This window comes from Pipistrellus kuhlii, unplaced genomic scaffold (assembly GCF_014108245.1).
Source record: "Pipistrellus kuhlii isolate mPipKuh1 unplaced genomic scaffold, mPipKuh1.p scaffold_m20_p_4, whole genome shotgun sequence".
Classification (NCBI taxonomy): Eukaryota; Metazoa; Chordata; class Mammalia; order Chiroptera; family Vespertilionidae; genus Pipistrellus; species Pipistrellus kuhlii.
In genome coordinates, this window is record NW_023425540.1 from 37,277,279 (window position 1) to 37,300,147 (window position 22,869).

Here is a 22,869-nt window from a genome sequence, read left to right on the forward strand (position 1 = left end):
TAAAACATATGAGAAAATGTTCAAAAGAGAATTCTTCTAATGCACTTAAGTCTTACTTTAAAAAAAAAGTAGGATAACTATATATAAATTTTTAAAATACCAAATGATCAAATCTAAGTGCGGATGTCATTCATTCATTCATTCATTCATTCATTCACTCTGTCCCTCATTTAACAAATATCTGATTGCCCACAATGTGTGCACTGCTAGGTGCTGAGGATAACAATGGTTAGCAAGATACAGATGATTTCCATGTGCTTCCTTACACAGCCTGCTGTCCCTGAAGACACAGAGAAGTAAGGTGCCATTGACAAGAAAGTATGGTAAGTAATAAAGCACAGTGTAGCATAAGAACATGTGGAGGGGCATCTCAACAAAGACTGCTTTCCCAGGACTTCACCCAAACCTATAGGTATTGCAAGCTAAGCCTGATGGCAACTGTGTGGCTTGGGCTCTTCAGCCTGAGGGCCAATTAAAGCTCAATCTGGAGATTCCTTATAAGATTCCAACAAAAAAGATTTAGGAGAGCCTATATGATAAATTACTATTCTTCTTGTATTTATGCAAATAATCAGGCCAAATTGAAGCTGGCTTTAATGCAACTAAATTGGTCATAATTTGGCTCTTTGGTAAAAATGAGGATAATTTTAAGGGGAAAAACTGTTTCGATAGAATCTATAATACATAGTTGTGAATATTAGAATCTAATTCAGTTAATTGACTTCAAAATTTTGTCACCCATAAACTGAACTGAATTACGAATTATTTTGTTTTCTTAAATATTTGGTTATAACCTTCCAAACTAATGTTTCCTTTTTCTCCCATCCTCTGACTTGGAATTATTGAGAACTAAAAATTTTGTTTCTGAGCTTTGTACTTGCAAATTATAGCCAAAGGACTTGACGTAACCTTGAAAAATAGCCACAACAGCTCATTCATAATCATTATGACTGTGTGAACCATGCAGAATTTACATCACCAGAGATATTCAAATAAGATGTGTAGATAAAAAGAATCTATCAGATTGTCACTGCTTGCTTTCATTCTAGAAAAAAACAACTTTGAGACTTACATCTAAAAATCTCAACTGACAGCCTTACAGACTTAGAAACAGGTTTGTAATTCTCTTTGGCCATTAACCTTTGTCTTTTTTCTTCCGTTTTCAGAGGCATACCCTTATTAAATACCTGACTGCTTGTTTACACAACGTAAGTCTCACTTTGGGAGCCCACCTGCATCACTGTCTTCTGAACTAAGACTCAACAACTTCACTGAACTGACTTAGTATCAGGATTACATGATTAAGTTAATGAAATATGGAGCAATCTACCAACTTTTATTCTGGATATAACAATTAGATATTAAGATGGTGATGCTTTGGGGATTCTGGACCATCACTACTCTGGAAGAATCAGCTAACAGGTTGTTCCAGTCTGAGATCCCATTCCCCTGTCTACCTTAGATCAGGCAGGAAGAGATTTCCATACCCTCTATGTGCAGGGACTACAGCCCTTGTCAGCAGGAAGCAGTTACTGAAGACCAACTGACCTCCCTCAGCAACCCTAACAGATTTCAGGGATAGACCTCACTGAGAGGAAACGAGACAGGCTAATAAACCAGGACAAGCAGAATAGGGAAACTGAGACAGTTAAATGGACAAGCCGCTTACAACCATCTGATAAATCTTATCTTCCCTAATCAAGGACACTTAGTGCTAATGGTTTACACTTCTCTTCCCAACCAAATGGAAGATAACAGAAATCCAATTAGTGCCATTTGTGCCCAGGATACTCAAGGACAGATGAAGTCACTGGGAATAAATCTCATTTTGGCACAGCAACATAAAGCTGATGAATATCCTGTTGAGATCCTTCCCCAAAATCTCCCCTAAATTCCCAGCCTATAAAACCCTCAAAGCAAAGGACCCTGCAGGTGCTCTCCCTCTCAGGAGTCTATGGGAACTTTTCCCTTCCCCCTTCTGGTCCCCCCCACGGTCTGTAACTGTGCCTTCTCGGTCCAGAGCTCCAGAAGAGCTTCTGCCTCTGTAACTTGTTTCCTGAGCCTGTGCAGCCCAGCTGGCTCACTCCACTACCTCTGTAAATTTCTAAATAAACTACCTTTTATGATTTGAAAAAAAAAAGAAAAGAATAAAAGAATGTATCTTGTGCCAGGCACATTAGGAACTTCATACCAATCATCTAATATGACATTCCACCATTTTTTTATTGGACATTATAATCCTATTAGTGGCCCAGTGCATGGATTTGTGCATATTGAGAGGAAATTAATTAGAAGATTCATGCATTAATTACATTACTTCAAAAATTGCATGTCAAAATAGTATATAAAATATCCTATATAATAAAGCAGTAATATGCAAATTGACCTTCGCTCCAACACACAAGATGGCCACCCCTATGTGGACACCAGATGGCCACCACAAGATGTCCAGCAGGGAAGGACAGTTGTAGGTTATCAGGCCAGCAGGGGAGGGCAGTTAGGAGGTACCAGGCCTGAAAGGGAGGGCAGTGGAGGTGATCAGGCCTGCAGGGGAGGGTAGTTAAGGGTGACCAGGCCAGTAGATGAGGGCAGTTGGAAGCAACTGGGCATGCAGGGAAGGACAGTTGGGGGGGACGAGGCCAGCAGGGGAGGACAGTTGGGGGGATCAGGCCAGAGGGGAGGGCAGTTAGGGGTGACCAAGCTGGCAGGGGATGGGAGTTAGGGGCAATCGGGCCATTAAGGGAGGAGTTAGGCATTGATCAGGCTGGCAGGGAGGTGGTTAGGGGAGATCAGGTTTGCAGGCAGAAGCTCTTAGGGGCAATCAGGCAGGCAGGCAAGCAAGTGATTGGGAGCCAGCAGTCCTGGATTGTGAGAGGGCAGTCAGACATCCCTTGAGGGGTCCCAGATTAGAGAAAGTGCAGGCTGGGCTGAAGGACTCCCCTCATCCCCCATGCTCGAATGTCATGCACCGGGCCTCTAATAATATTATAAAATTAAACACGTGTGTGATTGGCACCAGCGAGAGCTTTATACATATCGCACAGTCCCTGTTTAATTTTAAATTGCCAGTGGGCGTCATATGTACCAGCCAACAGTCAGATGGTTGATGAATAAATCGTGATGTGGTTCACGTTGAATGTCAACAAAAACAACCAAATTCATGATCGACAATGACAGATCAAAACACACGCATGTGATTGGCACCAGCAAGAGCTTTATATGCATTGTGCATGCACAAGTCAATATTTATTTTTAAATTGCCAGTGCGTGTCATATGTACAGGCAGGTTGGTCAGTCAGTCACTGGGCCTTTTATATATATACAATACATAGACTAGAGGCCCGATGCATGAAATTCACGCAAGGGGCTTGGCCCTCGCAGCCTCAGCGGTTGTCCTTGGCCGTTGCAGCCCTGCTTCATTCGGAAGGTCGTTTGGCTGTCCAGTCTAATTAGCATATTATGCTTTTATTATTATAGATAATATTCAGTAAGGTTAAATAACCTGCTCAAGGATACATAGCCAGGAGGGGTAGAACTGTTATTTGAACTCATGTCTGTCTTATTCTAAAGATCATATTCACCCTACTACACCATAATAGCTCCCTTCAACTGAACATACTTTCTAGTATAAAACTCAAATTTAGTAAAAAATAATTATGATTAGCAAAGGGATTTTTTGAAGATACTTAAAGCTCCCTAGTTTAAAAAAAAACTACCATATAGTTATACACTGGCAAAGTTTAAAAAAATTCTGAGAGACAAGCAGGAAAAACACATGGGAAGGGAGAGTGGTGAGGCAAGAGAAAAATCAATAGTTTCTACAATTGATTTTTTGTGAAGGAAATATGATTGCTGTTTATTAAAAATGGAGTTATGGTAACATCTCAGAGCACATGTAATTATATTTGATGACTAAAAAATATGTTGTTGTTTTCCCCCTAGCAAAGAATAGCAATTTATTATCCCCAATTCAATGGTTAAAACATGTACTTAAAAATACAAGGTTAGAATGCAACTGAGATTCCCTTTGATGCATTAAACAATTCTTTTAAACTCCAACATGAATAAGAGAAAAGTCTATTTCTGAAAGAAAAAAATAATGAACTATAATCTAATACATGGTTATAAATTTCTAGCATACTGGCTTTTTCTATCTGAAAAGATATTTAGTGCACTGAACCAAACTTTTCTTTCCTAGAAAAAAGACACTTTTTATAAACTATGTAATCATAGCTATTCTGATATTAAACCAGAAGTACAGAATTTCTCTCAAAGAAAAGTCTATTACAAACCAAGTAACTCCTTTGTTGCAACAAGTGAGTAATTCTGAATATATTTAACTTCCAGCTTTTGAGATAAGATTTAAAGGTATAAGTGTTATTTTGTTATGCATCACTCAATTTTGATGGGTAATTATTGTTTACCTTACTGCTTAGAGTTTCAGATGTTAATCTAATGAAAAGAATTTACTGGTAACTAGCTTTTTAACTTTGCAATGATGAAAAGCCTGTATTAATTTAACCTACAGATTTCATTTGTTCTGAACAGGAAAAACAATATAAATCACTTTTAAAATCATTAAATCCTGACTTAAATTAATAAAGTCATAATTAGGGTATTATGCTGTGTTTGTTATGGAAGTGGCAGGGCGAGCTGCTTTAATTACTGTCTGTAATAAAAGGAGCAGAGAGCGTACTGCGCCCCAATCAGTGCTGTCAGCCACGACTGAGCTGGGCTGCAAGCTCATCAAGGGAGCGGGCAGCAGGCCCCTAGGAAGGGCCATCGTGTCTGCCGAGGCCACACACTGACAGCAGGGAGGAAAACAGACTCTTACAATCCAAGGTATCAGCCCCAATTACTCAAAATTTTAATGACACTTTAATACATGATAATGTTGTTGATAATGGGAGATCTTAAAAAGCACTAGCACTTAAATATCTTATGACCGTCTTCCTTCACAGCCTCTGACTCTAATATTTGGATCATAATCTTTTTAATATAACATTATTTAGAAAAATCAATTGTCTTAGTTACATAATGGCAAAGTCTTGAAAGATTTAATTTTAGCCTTCAGTAAAACTGCTACGAAAGGTAATTAAGTGTTTCATACCTACTGCCTGATCACTTAACTCAGCCTTCCAAGGTTATACCAATTTTTGAAATGTAGCCCCAAGATTTGTTCAAGTTCAAAATGAAAATGAAGCACTACAAGTAGCAGAATAATGTGAACTAGTATTTTAAATTAATTTTTCAGGATATACCACCTGTTCAGGAAAAAATACACACACTCATTTTCTCATTCTATCAGTTAAAGGGAAACGTTAGCCTTGAGTAAAACGCCATGGAACATTTCCTGAAGAAAATAATTTACCCTCTTCCTTTGCTTTTGGAGTTCCTCTTGGCCGTTTTTTTGTTTTCTGCTTCTGACTCGCTTCCACTCTCACTGTCACTGGAGGAGTCCTCGCTGCTGTCTTCACTGTCTCCTTCCTCCCCTTGTTTCCCACTTTCACTTCCAGAGTCACTCTCTGAGAAAACACCACCACAAAACAGGCGCTCTTTACTTTACAGCCATTTCCTTATGCATAAGGACACAAGTGTCAAAATTCATCACAAATGAAACCGGATGTTGAACTTTAGTTTACTGGCCCCACTTGTTCACACTGTTTCCACACCATCATTCAGATTCTGGAACCCTGCAGCAAAGGTGAGTGGGGAGGGACTCCGGACACAGGAGGGCTCTGATAATGATTGGGAAAGCAAGCAAAGATGAACCTAGTAAGTACACTAAATCTGAGAGAATCTCACTTCTCAAACCTATAAGTATCTAGCTATGGCAAAAAATTTTTTTAAAGAATATAGAGATAAAACAATAACTTAAAATTCTTCTACTGATGATAGTAAATTTTATTTAGAGGAGAAAAAGGTAACAAACAGTTGAATTTCCTAAGAACAAATTTTGAGAGGGAAATGAATTATTCAAATCACCTCAAAACATTTCTAAATTCAAATGCAACAAGCAAAATTACTTATTTAAAGTTATTACTTACTTTAGTTAGTATAGGAGTTTTCCACAGGTCAAAGAGATGAAGAATTTCCTTTTAACTTTTTAATATATAAATTATGGTATATAGGACTCTTTGTAGAAGTGCTGCATATAGTATATTTATGTGTATTTTATTTTATTTTAATTTAACTTTTTGGTTAATCCTCACCTGAGGATATTTTCTCCATTGATTTTAGAGAGAGTGGAAAGGAGAGAGGGGAGGGGGAGAAGGAAGGGAATGGGTGAAAAGAGAGAAACATAGATGTGAAGAAGATACTTGAAACTAATATAATACTGTATGTCAACTACAATTGAGAAATAAAAAATGATTTTTTTAAAAGGCATCTAACTCTATCTCTTCATTGATCAGATATAGAGAAAAGTAAGTACCTTGTTGAATTTGCAAAGCTAAAGCCCATGATTCTGATTTAGCATTCTTTTCATTATATATGGTTGTTCTCAAACTTTTAACTCTTCATTTCTTTATAATACACAAGGGATTTATTAATTTTAGCTTTATCTCTATATAGGTTCATGTAGAAATAAGAGTATAAAATGGATGAAGAACAGATTGCTCAATATTTAAATAAACTTTACATTTTTATAAAAGAAAGTTACTTTTAAAGGCGCCATTAAAAACTTATCAAATGCAAAATCATGATTTTCAATGCACCAAGGAATAACAGGTAGTGTGGTTTAGAGTTCAGAAAAGCATGAAGTTACTTTTTCAACTCTATCATTTATTAGCTATGTGTCTAAGAGGTAATGTCAAATAAGAAGGGACTGGAGCTCTGGCTGGTGTTGCTCAGTGGTTAGAGTGTCATTCCTATGCACCAGAGACTTGGATTCATTCCTGGTCAGGGGACATAACCAGGTTGCAGGTTCGATCCACAGTTGAGACTCATTCATGAGGCAACTGATGTTTCTCTCTCTCTTTCTCCCTTAAAAAAAAATAAATTTTTAAAAAAAGGGCCCTAATTGTTCTGGCTCAGTGGATAGAGCATCAGCTTGAGGACTGAAGGGTCCCAGGTTGGGTTCTGGTCAATGGCACGTGGCTCGGTTGCAGGCTTGATCCCAGTTGGGGCATGTACGGGAGATAACCAATCAATGTGTCTCTACATCGATGTTCCCCTCCCTTCCACTCTGTCTAAAAATCAATGGAAAAAATATCCTCATGTGAGGATTAACAATAAAAAAGGGGGGGATTGGAAATTACTTTGAAAACTAAACAGTGATATGTAAATGAAAGGAATTATTGGAATAGCATAAATCTTTTTTAAACTCAGTTGTCGAATTTTATGTACCAGGCCTTATTGTTTTGTTGGAGGCATATCATGTAAGCTACAGTGAATAATGTTTTTTTAATAAATTATAAAGCCCACCACTATCACTGCTGCTATTGGAAGAGTCCTCTTCCTCCTCAGATTCAGAATAAAATTTCTTAGCAGGTTTCTCTTTCTTTGCTTTTCCTGATGGAGTCCATTCTTTTGCCTGTTTAAAAAGACAAACAAGTAGAAATGTAAATATAAAGAAATTCTCATTGATGGATTCAGTCTTCTGGCTAACTTAACCATTCAGATCACTCAATCACTGTGAACCCAGAAGAAAATTTAAGGCCTCAACAAGAGAAGACAACTGTGACAAGTTCTGGCATTAAGGCTGACTCCCTTTTACTCCTGAATAGAAGAACACAAAGTCTCAGGGTCCATTTTATGTTAAATCAACAACCTTATTTTACACACAATTTTAAAGACTTCTACATTTGTTGGTCTACAGAAGATTTAAAATAAAATCTATTGATAGAAGAGATTAGGGCAATTAGAGGTAGATGCAATAATAGCAATAAAAAATACCAAGTTCACAGCTTCATAATGAGGTAAGAGAAAAACAATGAAAATATTTAGGGTGGCCAATAAATAGTCCTAACCTTCTCAACAGCCAGAACCTGGAGTAATCCTTGACTTCTCTCTTTCTCTCAAGAAAGCCTTTAACCACCTTGTTCCTTTACCACCTTGGCCAGAGGCATCTCTCTGTCCTGGATTACTCCAACAGCCTCCTAACTGGCCATCATACTTCCATTCCCACTCCTAACCCCCACTCCCAGTTTGCTCAACACAGCAAATAGGATAATTCTATTAAAATCTAAGTTGGACTATATTATTAACTATATTCCCTATACTGTACTTTACATCCTCGTGACTATTTTTGTAACTACCAATTTGCATTTCTTAATCCATTCACATTTTAATAATTACATATGGTACTAAGTGGGTACTAGAATTACTGGGAGATCACGTCTTAAAACTGCATCATTGTCTTATCACTACCCTGAACACATGAAACTAATATAAAAGAATACTGAATGTCAACTATAATTAAAAATAAAATAAAATAAGCATAAAACCTAGTCCAATCAAGTCCATTTGGCTTGAAACCCTGCAACAGCTCCCGTTTCACTCAGAGAAAAAGCCCAAGTCTTTAGAACAGTCTGCATGGCCCTATATGCCCATGCCAGTCCCCTTGCCTACCTGACCTCCTTCTGCTGTTCTTCCTCCTTCCCATTCTGTTCCAGCCACTCCTGACTGTTCCTTCAAACACCCAGGCAAGCTTCCACCTTAAGGACTTTCTCCCTGCTGTTCCCGCTTCCAACTCCCTCAGGTGCCACCTCAGGGAGGTCCACCCTATTTAAAGTTCCAACCCCCCATGCTTTGCTTTAATATTTTTCCCTCCATGACAGCACTTATTACTTTCTAACATACTAAATATATTATTTATATTATTTACTTTTATTGTCACATTAGTTATTGTCTAAATAGCCCCTTAAAAGATATTAGAGTAAAATAAGTTTCATTAATTGTGACCTTGATTCATCAAGAAAAAAATTAAATCATGTTTCAAATACTCTTTTAAAGGGCAGGAAAATGCATGTTTTTTAAAAGGCCAAAATGATTAAGGCTCATTTATTTATCACACTTTTAACTGAGTTTCTACTATGTGCCAGTATGTTAAAGTACATATCCCATTATAAAGTACTTTACAACACACCAGAGGTTCTTATTCAAGAACAATGGATGCACGTTAGAATCACCTGAGGAAATTTTTTTAATACTTAGAGAGACAATAAAAATACAGATACTAAAAAAGCTAATGCCTGGGATTCCTAAAAGCCATATTTAATTGGTCTGGTGCAGGTCTGACCTTTGTTTGCTTAAAGATCTCTGTTTAAAATCACTGATCTTAAAGAGCTTAAGGGTTTAAGGTATGCTGAATAAAAATATAAGTAAGCCAGAACATTCTATATAATAAAAGCCTAATATGCTAAGTGCCCGACCATTCATTTGACCAGTTGCTATGACGTGCACTAACCACCAGAGAGCAGACACTCTGACCAGTAGGTTAGCTTGCTGCTGGGGTCTGGCCGATCAGGACTGGACAAGACAGACCAGACATGCCCTGGAGCCCTCCTGAGGTCCTTCCCTGGCCAGCCAACCTCCTGGGGTCCCTCCTTGGCCCTGAAACCAGCTCTCTGTTATCTCCCGAGGGATCCCGCATTGCAAAAGGGTGCAGGCCAGGCTGAGGTACTCCACTGGTGCAAGAATCTGTGCATCAGGACTCTAGTTACTATATATAGATAATAGAAAAATGAGTAAAAGTTACTAAAACATCTCTCTCTATATATAAAAGGCTAATATGCTAAGTGTCCGTCCAGGTAATGACATCGCGTAGCAATGCCTGGCTTCCTCTCCCTAGCAAGGCCTAGCCTCTTTGTAATTTCTTCAGCCCAGAAATACGACCTGCTTTATAGTCAGGTGCAAGCATTTCACACTTTAACCAAATGTCTGTGAAGGATTTTTCCATGCCTTATCTCATTTGATTCTCACAGTAGTTCTGGAGTAGGCAGATAAGAGACTTGGTGGAATCCTATTTTCTTTTAATTAGCCAGAAACTGGAGATTTAGAAGGTTTAGAAACTTGACATGACTGAAAAGAAGTAAGAAATGATGGACCTTGAAAATGACTTCAGGTTTTCTCACTGCGCTGAATATAATCAAACACTGCTGCGGTTAAATATTTTAGCCTTTGTTCTCCCTGTATGATCTACAATAATAACCTATTTCGTGTTGATATTTACTGCTATGTTGCTGACAATTACCTAAAAGAGAAGTTGGGGTGCTTCACTGGGCTGGAAAAAGTTTAGCTACATCAGAAACCAGGTCTAATTAAGCAAGTTTATTCTATATATAAAAAAGGTTAAGTTGACTCGCTCATGCACGCTACATATAAAGCTTTTACCAATTGCACCCGTGTGTTTTCATCTGTCATTGTCGATCATGAATTTGGTTAACACTTCTATTATAGAGCAAGGGCGAATAGTGATATTAAAATATTTCTTCTAATTAATTTCCTTTCAATGTGAATGAATTCGTGCACCGGGCCACTAGTACTTGAGTTAGATACTTATATAATATCAGCAATGTTGCTTTCTTTTTATATAATTAAAATGCTCTGTACTCCAAATATGAATATAGTATTCTATGAACAAAGTTTTCCTATATTTAGTAAACACAAAAGCCCACATTTTTCTTAAATCCAATCATTTAATGAAGTTTGGTAAAAAGTGTACCAGATCAATATATAGGGGTTGGGGAGGTGAGTGGAAGTTACTTCATTAGACTAAGGTAAGACTAAATTGACAAATAAGGGAAATTGGGCTTCTATGCTCAAATTACCTTGGTACAGCTATCAACTCAATATTCATGGTGTTTTAAATAATAAAAATATTTTAATTTTTGTGATGATCTTTTATGACTATGAAAATCATATCATTCTAAGCAAAAGAAACAATAGGGAAAAGAGAAGAGGAAAGAATAGCAAGATATTAATTTTAAAGTTCCTATGAGGGATAAAATATTGATAATAGATGGGTTTATAAAGCAAAATACCTTTGATATGCAAAGGACAGTCTTTCTGTAATTGAAGAGAAACAGGTATTCTAGAACTAAGCAAAAAAAAAATTCTAATGGACTTCAAAACTTACTGTTATCATAATATAAACAGACATTATATCTGATATCCTAGAAATGGTAGTATGTAATTCAAAGTGACTTCTAATGTAAATCTGACTAGGTTCCCTGTTGTTTTGATTAAGATATCAGAGTATCTAAACCTAGGCCATTTTTCTTACTAAGTTATCACAGTGATCCGGTAAGATCACTTTACAGTGAAAGTAGGATAACATTGTATTATGTGTATGAAATATATTGATGCGACTTAGGAGGGGTGTGAGGTAGAGTGAGAAGCAAGAAAGACTTTCTGCATTCTTACAACTGCATTTGATATTTTTATATTTGTGTCTTTTATAGTATAATTTTAAGCCAATATATCCAGAGACCCATAGATTGAAACTGTTTTCTGCATGGCATCAATGGATAGTAACAGTTTTTTTTCAACCAGATTACAGCAGTTATAATTATTCTCCATTAATAAGTTACCAATTGTTAATTTACAGAATGTAGTCAGCAAATTAAAAAAAAAATTTTTGTTGTTGCTGAACTGGGCAGGTGAAATGAACACAAGAAAATAGGTTATTGAAGTACTGTCCTATAAGAAGAGCACATGAAAATGGAATAAGACAGCCAACCAACCAATCTATCAGCCAAAATAAGGGTACTGCTGAGACCAAATTAAACTGCATAAAATTGTTATCAATATCTGAGAAGACTTATTTATTTGTTTGTTTGTTTGTTTGTTTATTTATGGAATGAGGCAGCAAGGAGGGGAGGTGGGTAGAAGTGAGGAAAGGATAAAAGGATGGCTTTACTTGCATGTACCCAATAATAAAAATGGATAGAACCATAAAAACAATAAGCAGGCATAATATGAAATTAGGAAAGAGAGTAAGTATAACTATGGAAAGAATCATAACAAAGAATATTCTCTTTGTATTCTAGCATCTGACCAAAAATTGCACAAAGAAGCCAATCTTTTTGAAGAGTACTTAAAAGTATGTAGGTTTGAGTGAAAATCAGCAAACTTAATTGCAAGGAGGAATAGACATGCAATTAGTTTTAATAACTTTTACATTTTAAAAAATCATCTCTAAATAGAGTTAATTTGTCACAACATGAAAATGGTGATGCTCTAAGTACTAAGAATAGTACAGATTTGCAAACAAGCTCAAGCCTCCGCTCTTCATGTTACATAACACTAAAATGCAGTGAAGAGTATGAACAAAGACTGACAGATCTGGGTTAGAATCTCAATTCCATCACTTCCTAGCTATGTGAACTTGGGGCAATTTATTTAGGCTCTCTGAACCTCAGTTTCCTCATCTGCAAAATGGGTACAACAACCATCACTTATAATCATTATGAGGTTTAAGCAAGATAATGTTTGCAAACATTAGCAAAGTACACTGCCAGGGCTTGCCAAATCGAGCCATTATCAGTTTTTATTGCTTCTGGCCATCCTCCAAGCCAGAGTAAGGTCTGAAGAGTTAAGGGAAATGTATTTCTTAAAAGGATCAAATTACATGGCTATGCACATTATATAAATTCTACTTAAAGTAATAAAGATTTTCTTCCACTGTATATAAGTTAATAGGCAAGAAGGTTAACTGAATTTCTCACAGGAATTAGTGGTAAAGAACTCTGGTTATCTGAATCCTTGTTCAATATAACTTTTCTACCAAAAACGCATCCAGAATTAAATATCTAATTGTTCATTTTTATTAATTCTACTTTAAAAAGTAGATTATGTGAAATATATATAGAATATATTGGGTCTAGTAATAATTAATGTCGTTTTTAAACATTCGTTTAAAATCTTGCTTGGCATTGACTTGTATTGACATAACCTTCAAACACGTGGTATCTACAGAACGTGTGAAGTGCAATTAACAAGTTTTGCTTGAAAAAGTTTGTGTTTGGTTTGGTTTTTGTTGCAAAACTAGGGCTAAGAAGATGGCGGATGAAGAGCATATTCGGCACTGCATGCTTTACGAGTTCCAATTAGGAAGAAAAGCAAGTGAGGCTGCAAAAAACATCTGAAGTGCTCTTGGTCAAGATGCAGTTAGCGCCAGAAAATGCCAGCATTGGTTTGAGAAATTTCGCGAGGGAAATTTTTCATTAGATGACAAGAGTGGTCGAGGCCGTGTGTCCAATTTTGATCAAGAAGCTCTTCAAGCTCTTTTGGTGCAAAATCCTCAAATTACCCAACAAGAGCTTGCGACAACTTTAAATTGTTCACAAAAAACAATTTCCAATCAATTGCGTGCACTTGACAAAGTCCAAAAGTTTGGAAAATGGGTTCCTCATGAGTTGACCGACAACCGTAATCAAAGAGTCACAATTTGCAGTTCGCTCCTCTCTCGTCAAAACCGTTTGCCGTTTATAGAGCAAATTGTTACCGGAGATGAAAAATGGGTGCTGTATGTTAATTTGAAAAGGCGGCCTCAATGGTTGGACAAAAATGAGGCTCCGCAGCCCACGCCAAAACCTGACTTGCATGCAAAAAAAGCGATGTTGTGTGTTTAGTGGAATTTTAAAGGAATTCTTCATTATGAACTTTTACCATCTAATCAAACCATTACAAGTGCAGTGTATAGTGCCCAATTGGAAAGGTTAGCCCAAGCTTTAAGAGAAAAAGAACCCGCGCTGATTAATTGGAAGGGCGTAATTCTTCACCACGATAACGCACGACCCCATACTGCAAGAATCACTGCTGAAAAACTACGCCAGTTGGAATGGGAAGTTCTCCCTCAACCTGCATATCCTCCTGATATTGCCCCTTCCGATTACCATTTGTTTCGTTCTTTGCAAAACTTTCTTCTTGGAAAAAAATGTAATAATGAAGAATGCCTCAAAAATGCATTGACCGAATTTTTTGCATCAAAATCACAAGAATTTTAAAACAGAGGGATTAAAATGCTTCCTGAGCATTGGGCACAAGTAGTAGAAAACAACGGCAACTATATTGTTGATTAAATTTTGTTGCATGGTTTAAATAAATTTGATTTAAAAAAGTATTAGAAAACGACATTAATTATTACTAGACCTAATATATATTTCACATAATCAAGTCTCTAAAGACAATAGACCTTCTATTTTTCTTTTTTATATGAGATATAAGAGATAGTTTTTAAAAATAAAATTAATTCTTTTACTTTAGTAGCCAGCATTTTTTTAAACATCTAGGAAAAGATGATTTGTATAGAAGTTGATTTTTAATGTGAAGGCAACATATTACTCATTTTAATTGTGACCTTGTCTAAGGACATTTTTGGTACACAATGCTCCCTATTTATGTCTAGGCTTCACTTGAAACAGGTTCATCAGAAAATCCAGAACACTTTGTATGGTTTCTTTGGAATAGAACAGCAAAAATTATTGAGAAAAACATTGACAGGAAGCTTACGAATCTCTAAACAAAGTAGAAAAAGCTCAAACCAATGAAACCAAATACCTTAGAAATTGAATCTACACAGCTACAAATGCAATACCACTAATGTGAGTAGCATTGATGCAGAGAATTCAATTCTCTATTTCCTTGAAGAAAAGGAACAGTACATGTAAAATAATGTAGGAACACTACAATTTTTAGTTTTCATAACAGCAAGATACTAGTATACCCCACACACTTTATTTAGAAATACCAGAACAATTTTCAATTTTCAATCCCCACCCCAAAAGCTTTTATTTGAAAAAAATCATTACGTATTCTAGAATATCCTACTGCTTGACAAAATTAATTTCAGAAAGGTCAACTTACCAACTCTATTACTTCTACATTTCGAACTGATGGGTCAGGCGCCACCTCTGGCCAATTAGATAATTCCATGTACCCAGTAGCTTTAGTGTTGAGTGTATGAGATAAAGTTCCAAGCTGGAAATGATCCCTATCTTTCAAAATAGAGGAAAATATAAAATAAACAATATGAGCTGTATATAACATAGAACAGTCCTAATCAGAGCTCAAGGTAATTGGCATATTACCTCAAATGTCAAGGAATAAATATAAACTAGGAAGCTCTTCATAGGTCAAAAAACTGATTTCAGTCCATAGATTACAATAATCTTCCCCATAATGGTCAATAAAAAAGCTAATCAGTCAGTGTGTTTGGAGGTGTTGCTCTGAAATGTAGCTTCTCTAAAAATTACTTTACTGTGAATATTAAGAATGACAGCACAGTTAAACAATCCATATACATGTCTTGGCACAAACACATTCAGAATTTTAATAGTTTTTCTATGAAACTGAACTGCTTGTTATCACTTTTCAACAATTAAATAAGAAAAAATATAAAAACCAAGGTATAAAGTCATCTGATTCCAACTGTAATGGCTACTTGTGAAACTGATCAATTATTCCTTTTAAAAAGGTGGGAAAACACTTATATATTAATGTTTTTATGAAATAATTGTTCCTAGAAAAGTTTATATTAGCATAAATAAAATATTTAATTAATAACAACTCAGTATTAGGTGAATTATATTCCTTATTAAATAAAGGTATCTATTTAAAATAAAAGTGAAGTCAATGTCTATAAGAACAAAACAGCTTTTATATATTGGTTTTATGCTTAGTAAGAAAATAAAATCAGAAGATTAAAATTATTTAGGTAAATAAGGTCCATAAAAATATAAATTTTAACTAATATAAAGCTTGCTCTGGAGAATAGATGAATGAATAAAAGCACACTGTTTTTATATATTTATATATGCTAGTCATTTATATTTCCTAAGAGATAAATTATAAGCACATTATAAATGGAATATAGTGTCATATTTTTTTCAGATAACTTATTGTGCAGTTATATTCTAATAACAACAATAATAATACCTTTAAAAGGAGACTCAAGCAGTGGTGCAGGTTTTTGTGCTAGGAATATTTTTTTGGCATATTTACTTAAAGCTCCACTCTTCTCATTCGGAACAATAAGCTGCCTAATAAATCTTGTACGGTCTCTGATGTCGTAGTTTTGATCATACTTGCCGAGATTTAATATGTACTGGGTAAGCAATTTTGTCTGTTGGAAAAAAAAAAAAACAGAACAAGATGAGAATACAGTTATTTATGATTATTGATAACTCTGGATAAACATATTTAAAGAGGTAATAAAAATGAATGGTTATGTCAAACAAATGTTGTTCCATAGGGAATATGCATTTCTAATGCTGCAAATGGAATTTTGAAGCCAAAGCACATGTCCTCTTCAGAATTGGGGAGGTGAACGCTGAGTACTGAGAAGCAACCATGTGCTAGATTATTAAACTGCTGAAGTGGAAAGAAAGGCATCATTAAAAAAATAATCATATATGGCAAACCCGCTGAAGGGTCTACGTGAGAATAATGAATGTGGAAATACAACTAAAAACATGGCACTCAAAACTTAATCGGAAAAATATGCAGGACATCAAAACATCAGAGAGTATTAGGGGGTTGGCAAACTGCTTCTCCTGAGGTGTGTTTTATGAAGAGATACTGTCCCTGGCATACGCAGTGTCTGCACTCTGACTGCACTCAGTTACTTTACCCTGAATTATGACCCATTAAAGCAGACACATGAATCACTGAACTGGATTACTGCAAATTATTTGCAGTGCATTTAGCTGTTACTTTTTCATAAAAGCAAGCTGCTGATGCCCTCTAAAAACTAGGATAAAAGACTCCTTCCATTTTTTCTCCCATGCTGCTTATAGCCGCTAGTAATATTGGTCATTTATTTATTTATGTAAGAGAACAACTTATTATAGTAGCTTTTACACTGCAATAAGATTTCCTAAGTCAATTTTTTAATGTACTTACATTAACATAGATTTTAATATTAAACCAAAATTGAAATACAAAATAGCTTTGTATTTAAACTCATTATTTTGTTGGAAAAAAAAACATAGTTTTCATTTAGAAGGTTACACACATACAATTGCAGCTATAAATTAAATATAGAAAATTTAATTACATAGAAATTACATAGAAAAAAATAAACAACTATATTAAAATATTTTACAGATATCAGAAACATAAAATAATAAAATCAATCATGTCAGACAAAGACAATTCTAGAACAGTAAATCAAAGTATAGGAATGGTGTAACAAACTCATCTTACTAATTTAAAAAAAAAAGTAAATTGATCGTCACTTTGCAACGCCAGCCAGTCAGAATGAGGATGCAAATTAACCCAACAAAGATATGGCAGCCCCGGCCACTGCAGGCCTCTGGGCAGCGCACCTCTGGCCTCAGAGGCAACCCTCTGGTGCCTGAAGTCATTGCTCCCAGTGTCTGGCTTCTTACCCCACCCCTATCCCGCTGCTTTGGTAAACAAAACCCTAGCATTGCAGCAGCCCCACGGATGCAGACACACGCAAGCTTGCTTGGTGCACAGTTAGCGTGTCCTGGGAGCCCTGGGCCAGCCAAGGGGTGATGGTGGTGGCCGGGGCGGCAGCAGCAGGTGGCTCAGCTTTGTTTTGAATAGATGAAAGAGGCCACCTACACAGTAACCCAAATTATCAGATCTTCCTCCTCCCTATCTTGCCAAATCAAGAGCGGAGGGCGGAGGAGGAAGAGGAGGAGGAAGAGGATGAGGAATGGAGTCAGTTGTATCCCACTTTCACAATGGTAAAGTGAAACACACTAGCCACCCAACCTCTCCAGTCCTCCCCACCTGCCTGGCTCCCCCCACCTCTTCCCCTCTGCGCCTCCTGGGAGTGCCAGTGCTGCAAAGAGGAACTCTCTGGAGGAGGAGGACAAGGAGGAAGTGGCACTGGAGTGCACAGGGCTTGCCACCGCTGCAGCCACTGCACAGGCTGCCTGAGCGAGCCCACCATGTGCTGGCAGCCAGGGGAAGGAAGGCCTATTCTTGCACAAATCTTTGTGCATCAGGCTTCTAGTTTATAATAATATTGGGTTGAGACACCTGATTTGGATAGAAAGCAACCTTCTTTCAGTAACAATGTATTTAAAAGCATTAACTTAGTTTAATAAAGTAGAACTATAAAAAAAAATACAAGAGAAAACGTTGATAGAGCTATTCTAAATTTGGTTACCAACAATTGTTACTAATTATTAGATGACTGAGTCAACTTCAGATGAGAATAATTCTATGATTCATTTTTTAAAAATTAGCAAAATATTCACCAAATAAGAAATACAGTTAAAAAAGAAGTACAATATATTAGACAGTATAATTGACTTGCTGAGACAACTGGGGAAAACTAACCATGAGCTTCCTCAAATACAGAGTAAGATTTTAGGTTTATTCTAAAGTCACTTGAATGCTGAGATTCAGAATGTGCAAACTCAATAAATCAGAGAAAGAAAATAAATCTGTTCACTTCAGTTATATATATATATATATATATATATATATGTGTGTGTGTGTGTGTGTGTGTGTGTGTATGTATATATATATATATATATATATATGTATTATATAATATATATATATATTTGCTAGCAGGGTGATACATTTTGCTTATATTTCTGATCCCTGAAATTAATTTTTAAGAAATGAAATTATTTCAATGCATTATCTGACAATTATTGAGTTATATCGAGAATTTTAAGTAATTAAAATTATGTAATTTTTTTTTAAATATGTATTTGTTGATTGTAAAACTCATTTTATTATATTGGTGGGATTGTAAAACAGTTTTATTAAAATGTACTTTCAAACATAAAATCCTTTCTATAAGAAAAAAATATATCCATTTAAAATGATGCATTGAAAACATATACAAAATACCCACTGCACAAGCATATACTTTAATCACTTTCTTAACTATATTTGCCTCTAATACTAAGTTATTGGTATTTCTCTGAAGAACGTGTTTTTGTATGATCTTATTATTTTGAAGTTTTTTTAAAAATAAAAATAAGGCCGAAACCAGTTTGGCTCAGTGGATAGAGCATCAGCCTGCGGAATGAAAGGTTTGATTCCGGTCAAGGGCATGTACCTTGGTTGCAGGCACATTCTCAGTAGGGGGTGTGCAAGAGGCAGCTGATCGATGATTCTCTTTCATCGATGTCTTTAACTATCTGTCCCTCTCTCTAACTCTGTAAAAAATCAATAAAATATATTTTAAAAAATTAAAATGAAAATTAAATAAATAAAAATAAGGTTACCTACAATCTTCAAAACTAATTTTATGATCAATAATTGTGATGCTGTTGACATTTTCAAGTTAGTCTTTTCTATAACTATAAAAGAGAAAACATCCTTTTGATTGCATAAGACTAGAGGCCCAGTGCATGAAATTCATGCAGTCAGGGGGAGGGGGGTCATTCAGCCCAGCCTGCGTACTCTTGGAGTCCGGGAGCCCCATGATTGACCGCCCCACAGAGGGAGGCCCTGCCTACAACTGCTGGCCCGGTAGCCTGGGCCTCCCTCTGAGGGGCAATCTTGGGTGATGGTGCCCCCCCACACACACACACGACCAATCGCATCGCACCCACAGGGACCTGTCACAGGCAGCCAGGACCCAGGACTGACTTCTGCCTTGCCCGTGACGGCACCAGTCAGTGTTGGGTTGTCACGGCACCCGAGACCCAGGAGGGACCAAGAGGTCAGCAGTTCAGCCTGCTCACCAGTCACCACCCACCCGATCCTGCTGCAGCACAGCCTAGTGTTGGATTGTTCCCTCAGTTATTTCGGATATTGCAGACCCTGGCTCTTTAGATATTAGGATAGTCTAATAAGTGCAGATAAATTCTGTTGAATGAAGGATATTCTCAATGCTTTCATGTAAAAATATATAAATATTTCAAACCCAGATATTTAACTTTTCCCCCTCCAGTCAACAAAACTTTTCTTGATAATTTTTTATAAGACAAAAAAAATCACCAAATTCAGATTCTATAAAATCAACTGCCTTTTAAATGTCATTTCACTTCCATACAAATATAAACTTATCCAATTAAAACAGAAGCTCCATCAAAAGTCTTCAAAATCATTGAGATACTGTAAATGACAGAACTTCTCAAATAAATCTCAAGCTCTTAGTTCTTAATTTTTCAGTTCTTCCCTTGTTTTTATAGAGATAAATTTCAATGTTTTCCTGTTTGCAAGATTTTTTCCCAAGAATTGCTATTTGCTAAAATTTGCAAAAGCTGAAGATTTTGACACTGTATTTGGTGAATACTTTAAAGATTTCCAAATGATTCTGAATAAAAATCTAACCAATATAAAAGTTTCTTTACTTCCTTCCACTCCAGCCCCACAATAAAGCCAATATACTAGGACACAGGTCAATTTACAAAGCAGTTTTTCACAAAATCACACTTCTAAAATCCCACTGGTATCACGCAGCAAAGAGAGTTTCATACCAGAATGTGTGTTGTCATCTGAAATATGTTCAACATTATACAACAACCTGATGGATGAAATCTGTGAAAGGGGCTCAGCCTTCATGGCCCCAACCACCTTGCAGCCCCCTTGGCCCCACCCACTGATCGGTCAGTCAGGTCTAATTAGCATATTAGCTCTTTATTATATAGGATTAGCTTCATTATAACAATTCTGTAGTTCTGTGAAACTATACATATCAAATATAAATAAATTTTACAATTACGGTTTTACTTAAATTGGCAGAACAAGCAGATTTTGTTTGCATGCACCACAACCAATTCCTCAAATATTTCTGCTCCATAGTTTTCATAACAGAAATAATGATTTTACCATGACAACATCCTTTTGTCAAAAACAAGTAATTTTATTTCCATGTTGGGCTTTTAAATTTACAGAAGCATTTATAGCATTTCTGACAGAATAAACTTCCAAAAGCTTTACTCTGATTCCTTTTATTGCACTGGCAGAACAAATATAAAAGCTTTGAAAAAGTAGTACTATTATTGGAATTAATTGATTTTCTATTTTAAAAGCAACATTGTTTAGGGTTCTTTTTCTGCTAATGGAATAAAAACATAACAGTTATTGCTTCATTTTTTTCATATGTGCAAAAGGAAAATTAAAATAAAAATTGAACAAAATTATTTTTTAAAAAGTTATTTGATCTAAATGAGATCATGATTCATAAAGACATATGTAAACATCTTCTGCACCTATATATATTTGTGATTTTGAGACGCAATCTTTTTCAAATAACTCCTAACTTTTCAAATAGATGCTGATACTTTTTTAGCAGATTTGTCATGTCTTTTGATTAGTGTATGGTCAGTGATATCACTATAATTATCATGGAAAATGGTAAATGTTAATAAACATTTTGTGCATGTTAAATATTGAGAGAGAAATTCAGTACTTCATTCTTCAATACATATACATTAATTTTTAAAAACTTATTGTTGCTGGGTTTATAACAACAACAAAAAAAGAACTGCCAAAATATAAACTAAATAGGTTTTAGATTTATGCTATACAACAAATGACAAAACTACTATAGCAAGAGGGCTCTGTCCACTCTCCTGTACATATTTCATCAAACCCAACCTCTTACTTCCTTTGTTTTTCTCTAACTCCATCGGCTGACAGCTGGGAATTACATGCTTCACACAGGCCATGGCACAACTTGCTAGTATATCAAGTTGCCAGCAGGTGAGTTACACACTTACCTCACCAGCACTAGAAAAGCAAAGGGTTTAGCTTTTCCTCCCTGCCTTGTCAGGGCACACTTCATTTTATTAGCACACATCCTGCATGCTGCTCTAAAAGAAGTTAGTTATCTTGTTTTATCTTGTTTCTCAAAAAGGTTGAAAAAAGAAAGATGAAGTTTTTCCAATGTAGATGTTCTACATACTAAAATGAAATCTCTTCACTACACTTGTATCTTATATGCTACTAGAAAAAAAAAGAAAAAGAAAAAAAAAACCATGGTAGACGGTATAAGTACAATATGGAGGTCTACAACTTACTGTCATATATATATATATATATATATATATATATATATATCTCGGGTCTAGTAATAATTAATGTCGTTTTTAAACATTCGTTTAAAATCTTGCTTGGCATTGACTTGTATTGACATAACCTTCAAACACGTGGTATCTACAGAACGTGTGAAGTGCAATTAACAAGTTTTGCTTGAAAAAGTTTGTGTTTGGTTTGGTTTTTGTTGCAAAACTAGGGCTAAGAAGATGGCGGATGAAGAGCATATTCGGCACTGCATGCTTTACGAGTTCCAATTAGGAAGAAAAGCAAGTGAGGCTGCAAAAAACATCTGTAGTGCTCTTGGTCAAGATGCAGTTAGCGCCAGAAAATGCCAGCGTTGGTTTGAGAAATTTCGCGAGGGAAATTTTTCGTTAGATGACAAGAGTGGTCGAGGCCGTGTGTCCAATTTTGATCAAGAAGCTCTTCAAGCTCTTTTGGTGCAAAATCCTCAAATTACCCAACAAGAGCTTGCGACAACTTTAAATTGTTCACAAAAAACAATTTCCAATCAATTGCGTGCACTTGGCAAAGTCCAAAAATTTGGAAAATGGGTTCCTCATGAGTTGACGGACAACCGTAATCAAAGAGTCACAATTTGCAGTTCGCTCCTCTCTCGTCAAAACCGTTTGCCATTTATAGAGCAAATTGTTACCGCAGATGAAAAATGGGTGCTGTATGTTAATTTGAAAAGGCGGCCTCAATGGTTGGACAAAAATGAGGCTCCGCAGCCCACGCCAAAACCTGACTTGCATGCAAAAAGAGTGATGCTGTGTGTTTGGTGGAATTTTAAAGGAATTCTTCATTATGAACTTTTACCATCTAATCAAACCATTACAAGTGCAGTGTATAGTGCCCAATTGGAAAGGTTAGCCCAAGCTTTAAGAGAAAAAGAGCCCGCGCTGATTAATCGGAAGGGCGTAATTCTTCACCACGATAACG

General features: G+C 36.1%; 1 protein-coding gene across 10 annotated transcripts in view; it reads right to left on the reverse strand.

Moving 5' to 3' along the window:
- AP3B1 (adaptor related protein complex 3 subunit beta 1) overlaps nt 1–22,869 on the reverse strand; it is a 185,934-nt gene that overhangs the window by 81,147 nt on the left and 81,918 nt on the right. For all 10 annotated transcript variants that reach the window (XR_004982833.2, XR_004982834.2, XM_045571657.1 and 7 more), the window contains 4 exons: nt 15,883–16,069; nt 14,812–14,942; nt 7,426–7,534; nt 5,372–5,525 (listed from right to left, as the gene is read on the reverse strand). Coding sequence is in view for 8 of the 10 variants with exons in the window: in XM_045571657.1 (XP_045427613.1) it covers nt 5,372–5,525; nt 7,426–7,534; nt 14,812–14,942; nt 15,883–16,069 (581 nt within the window). In the remaining 2 variants the exon portion in view is untranslated. The remainder of the gene's footprint in view (nt 1–5,371; nt 5,526–7,425; nt 7,535–14,811; nt 14,943–15,882; nt 16,070–22,869) is intronic.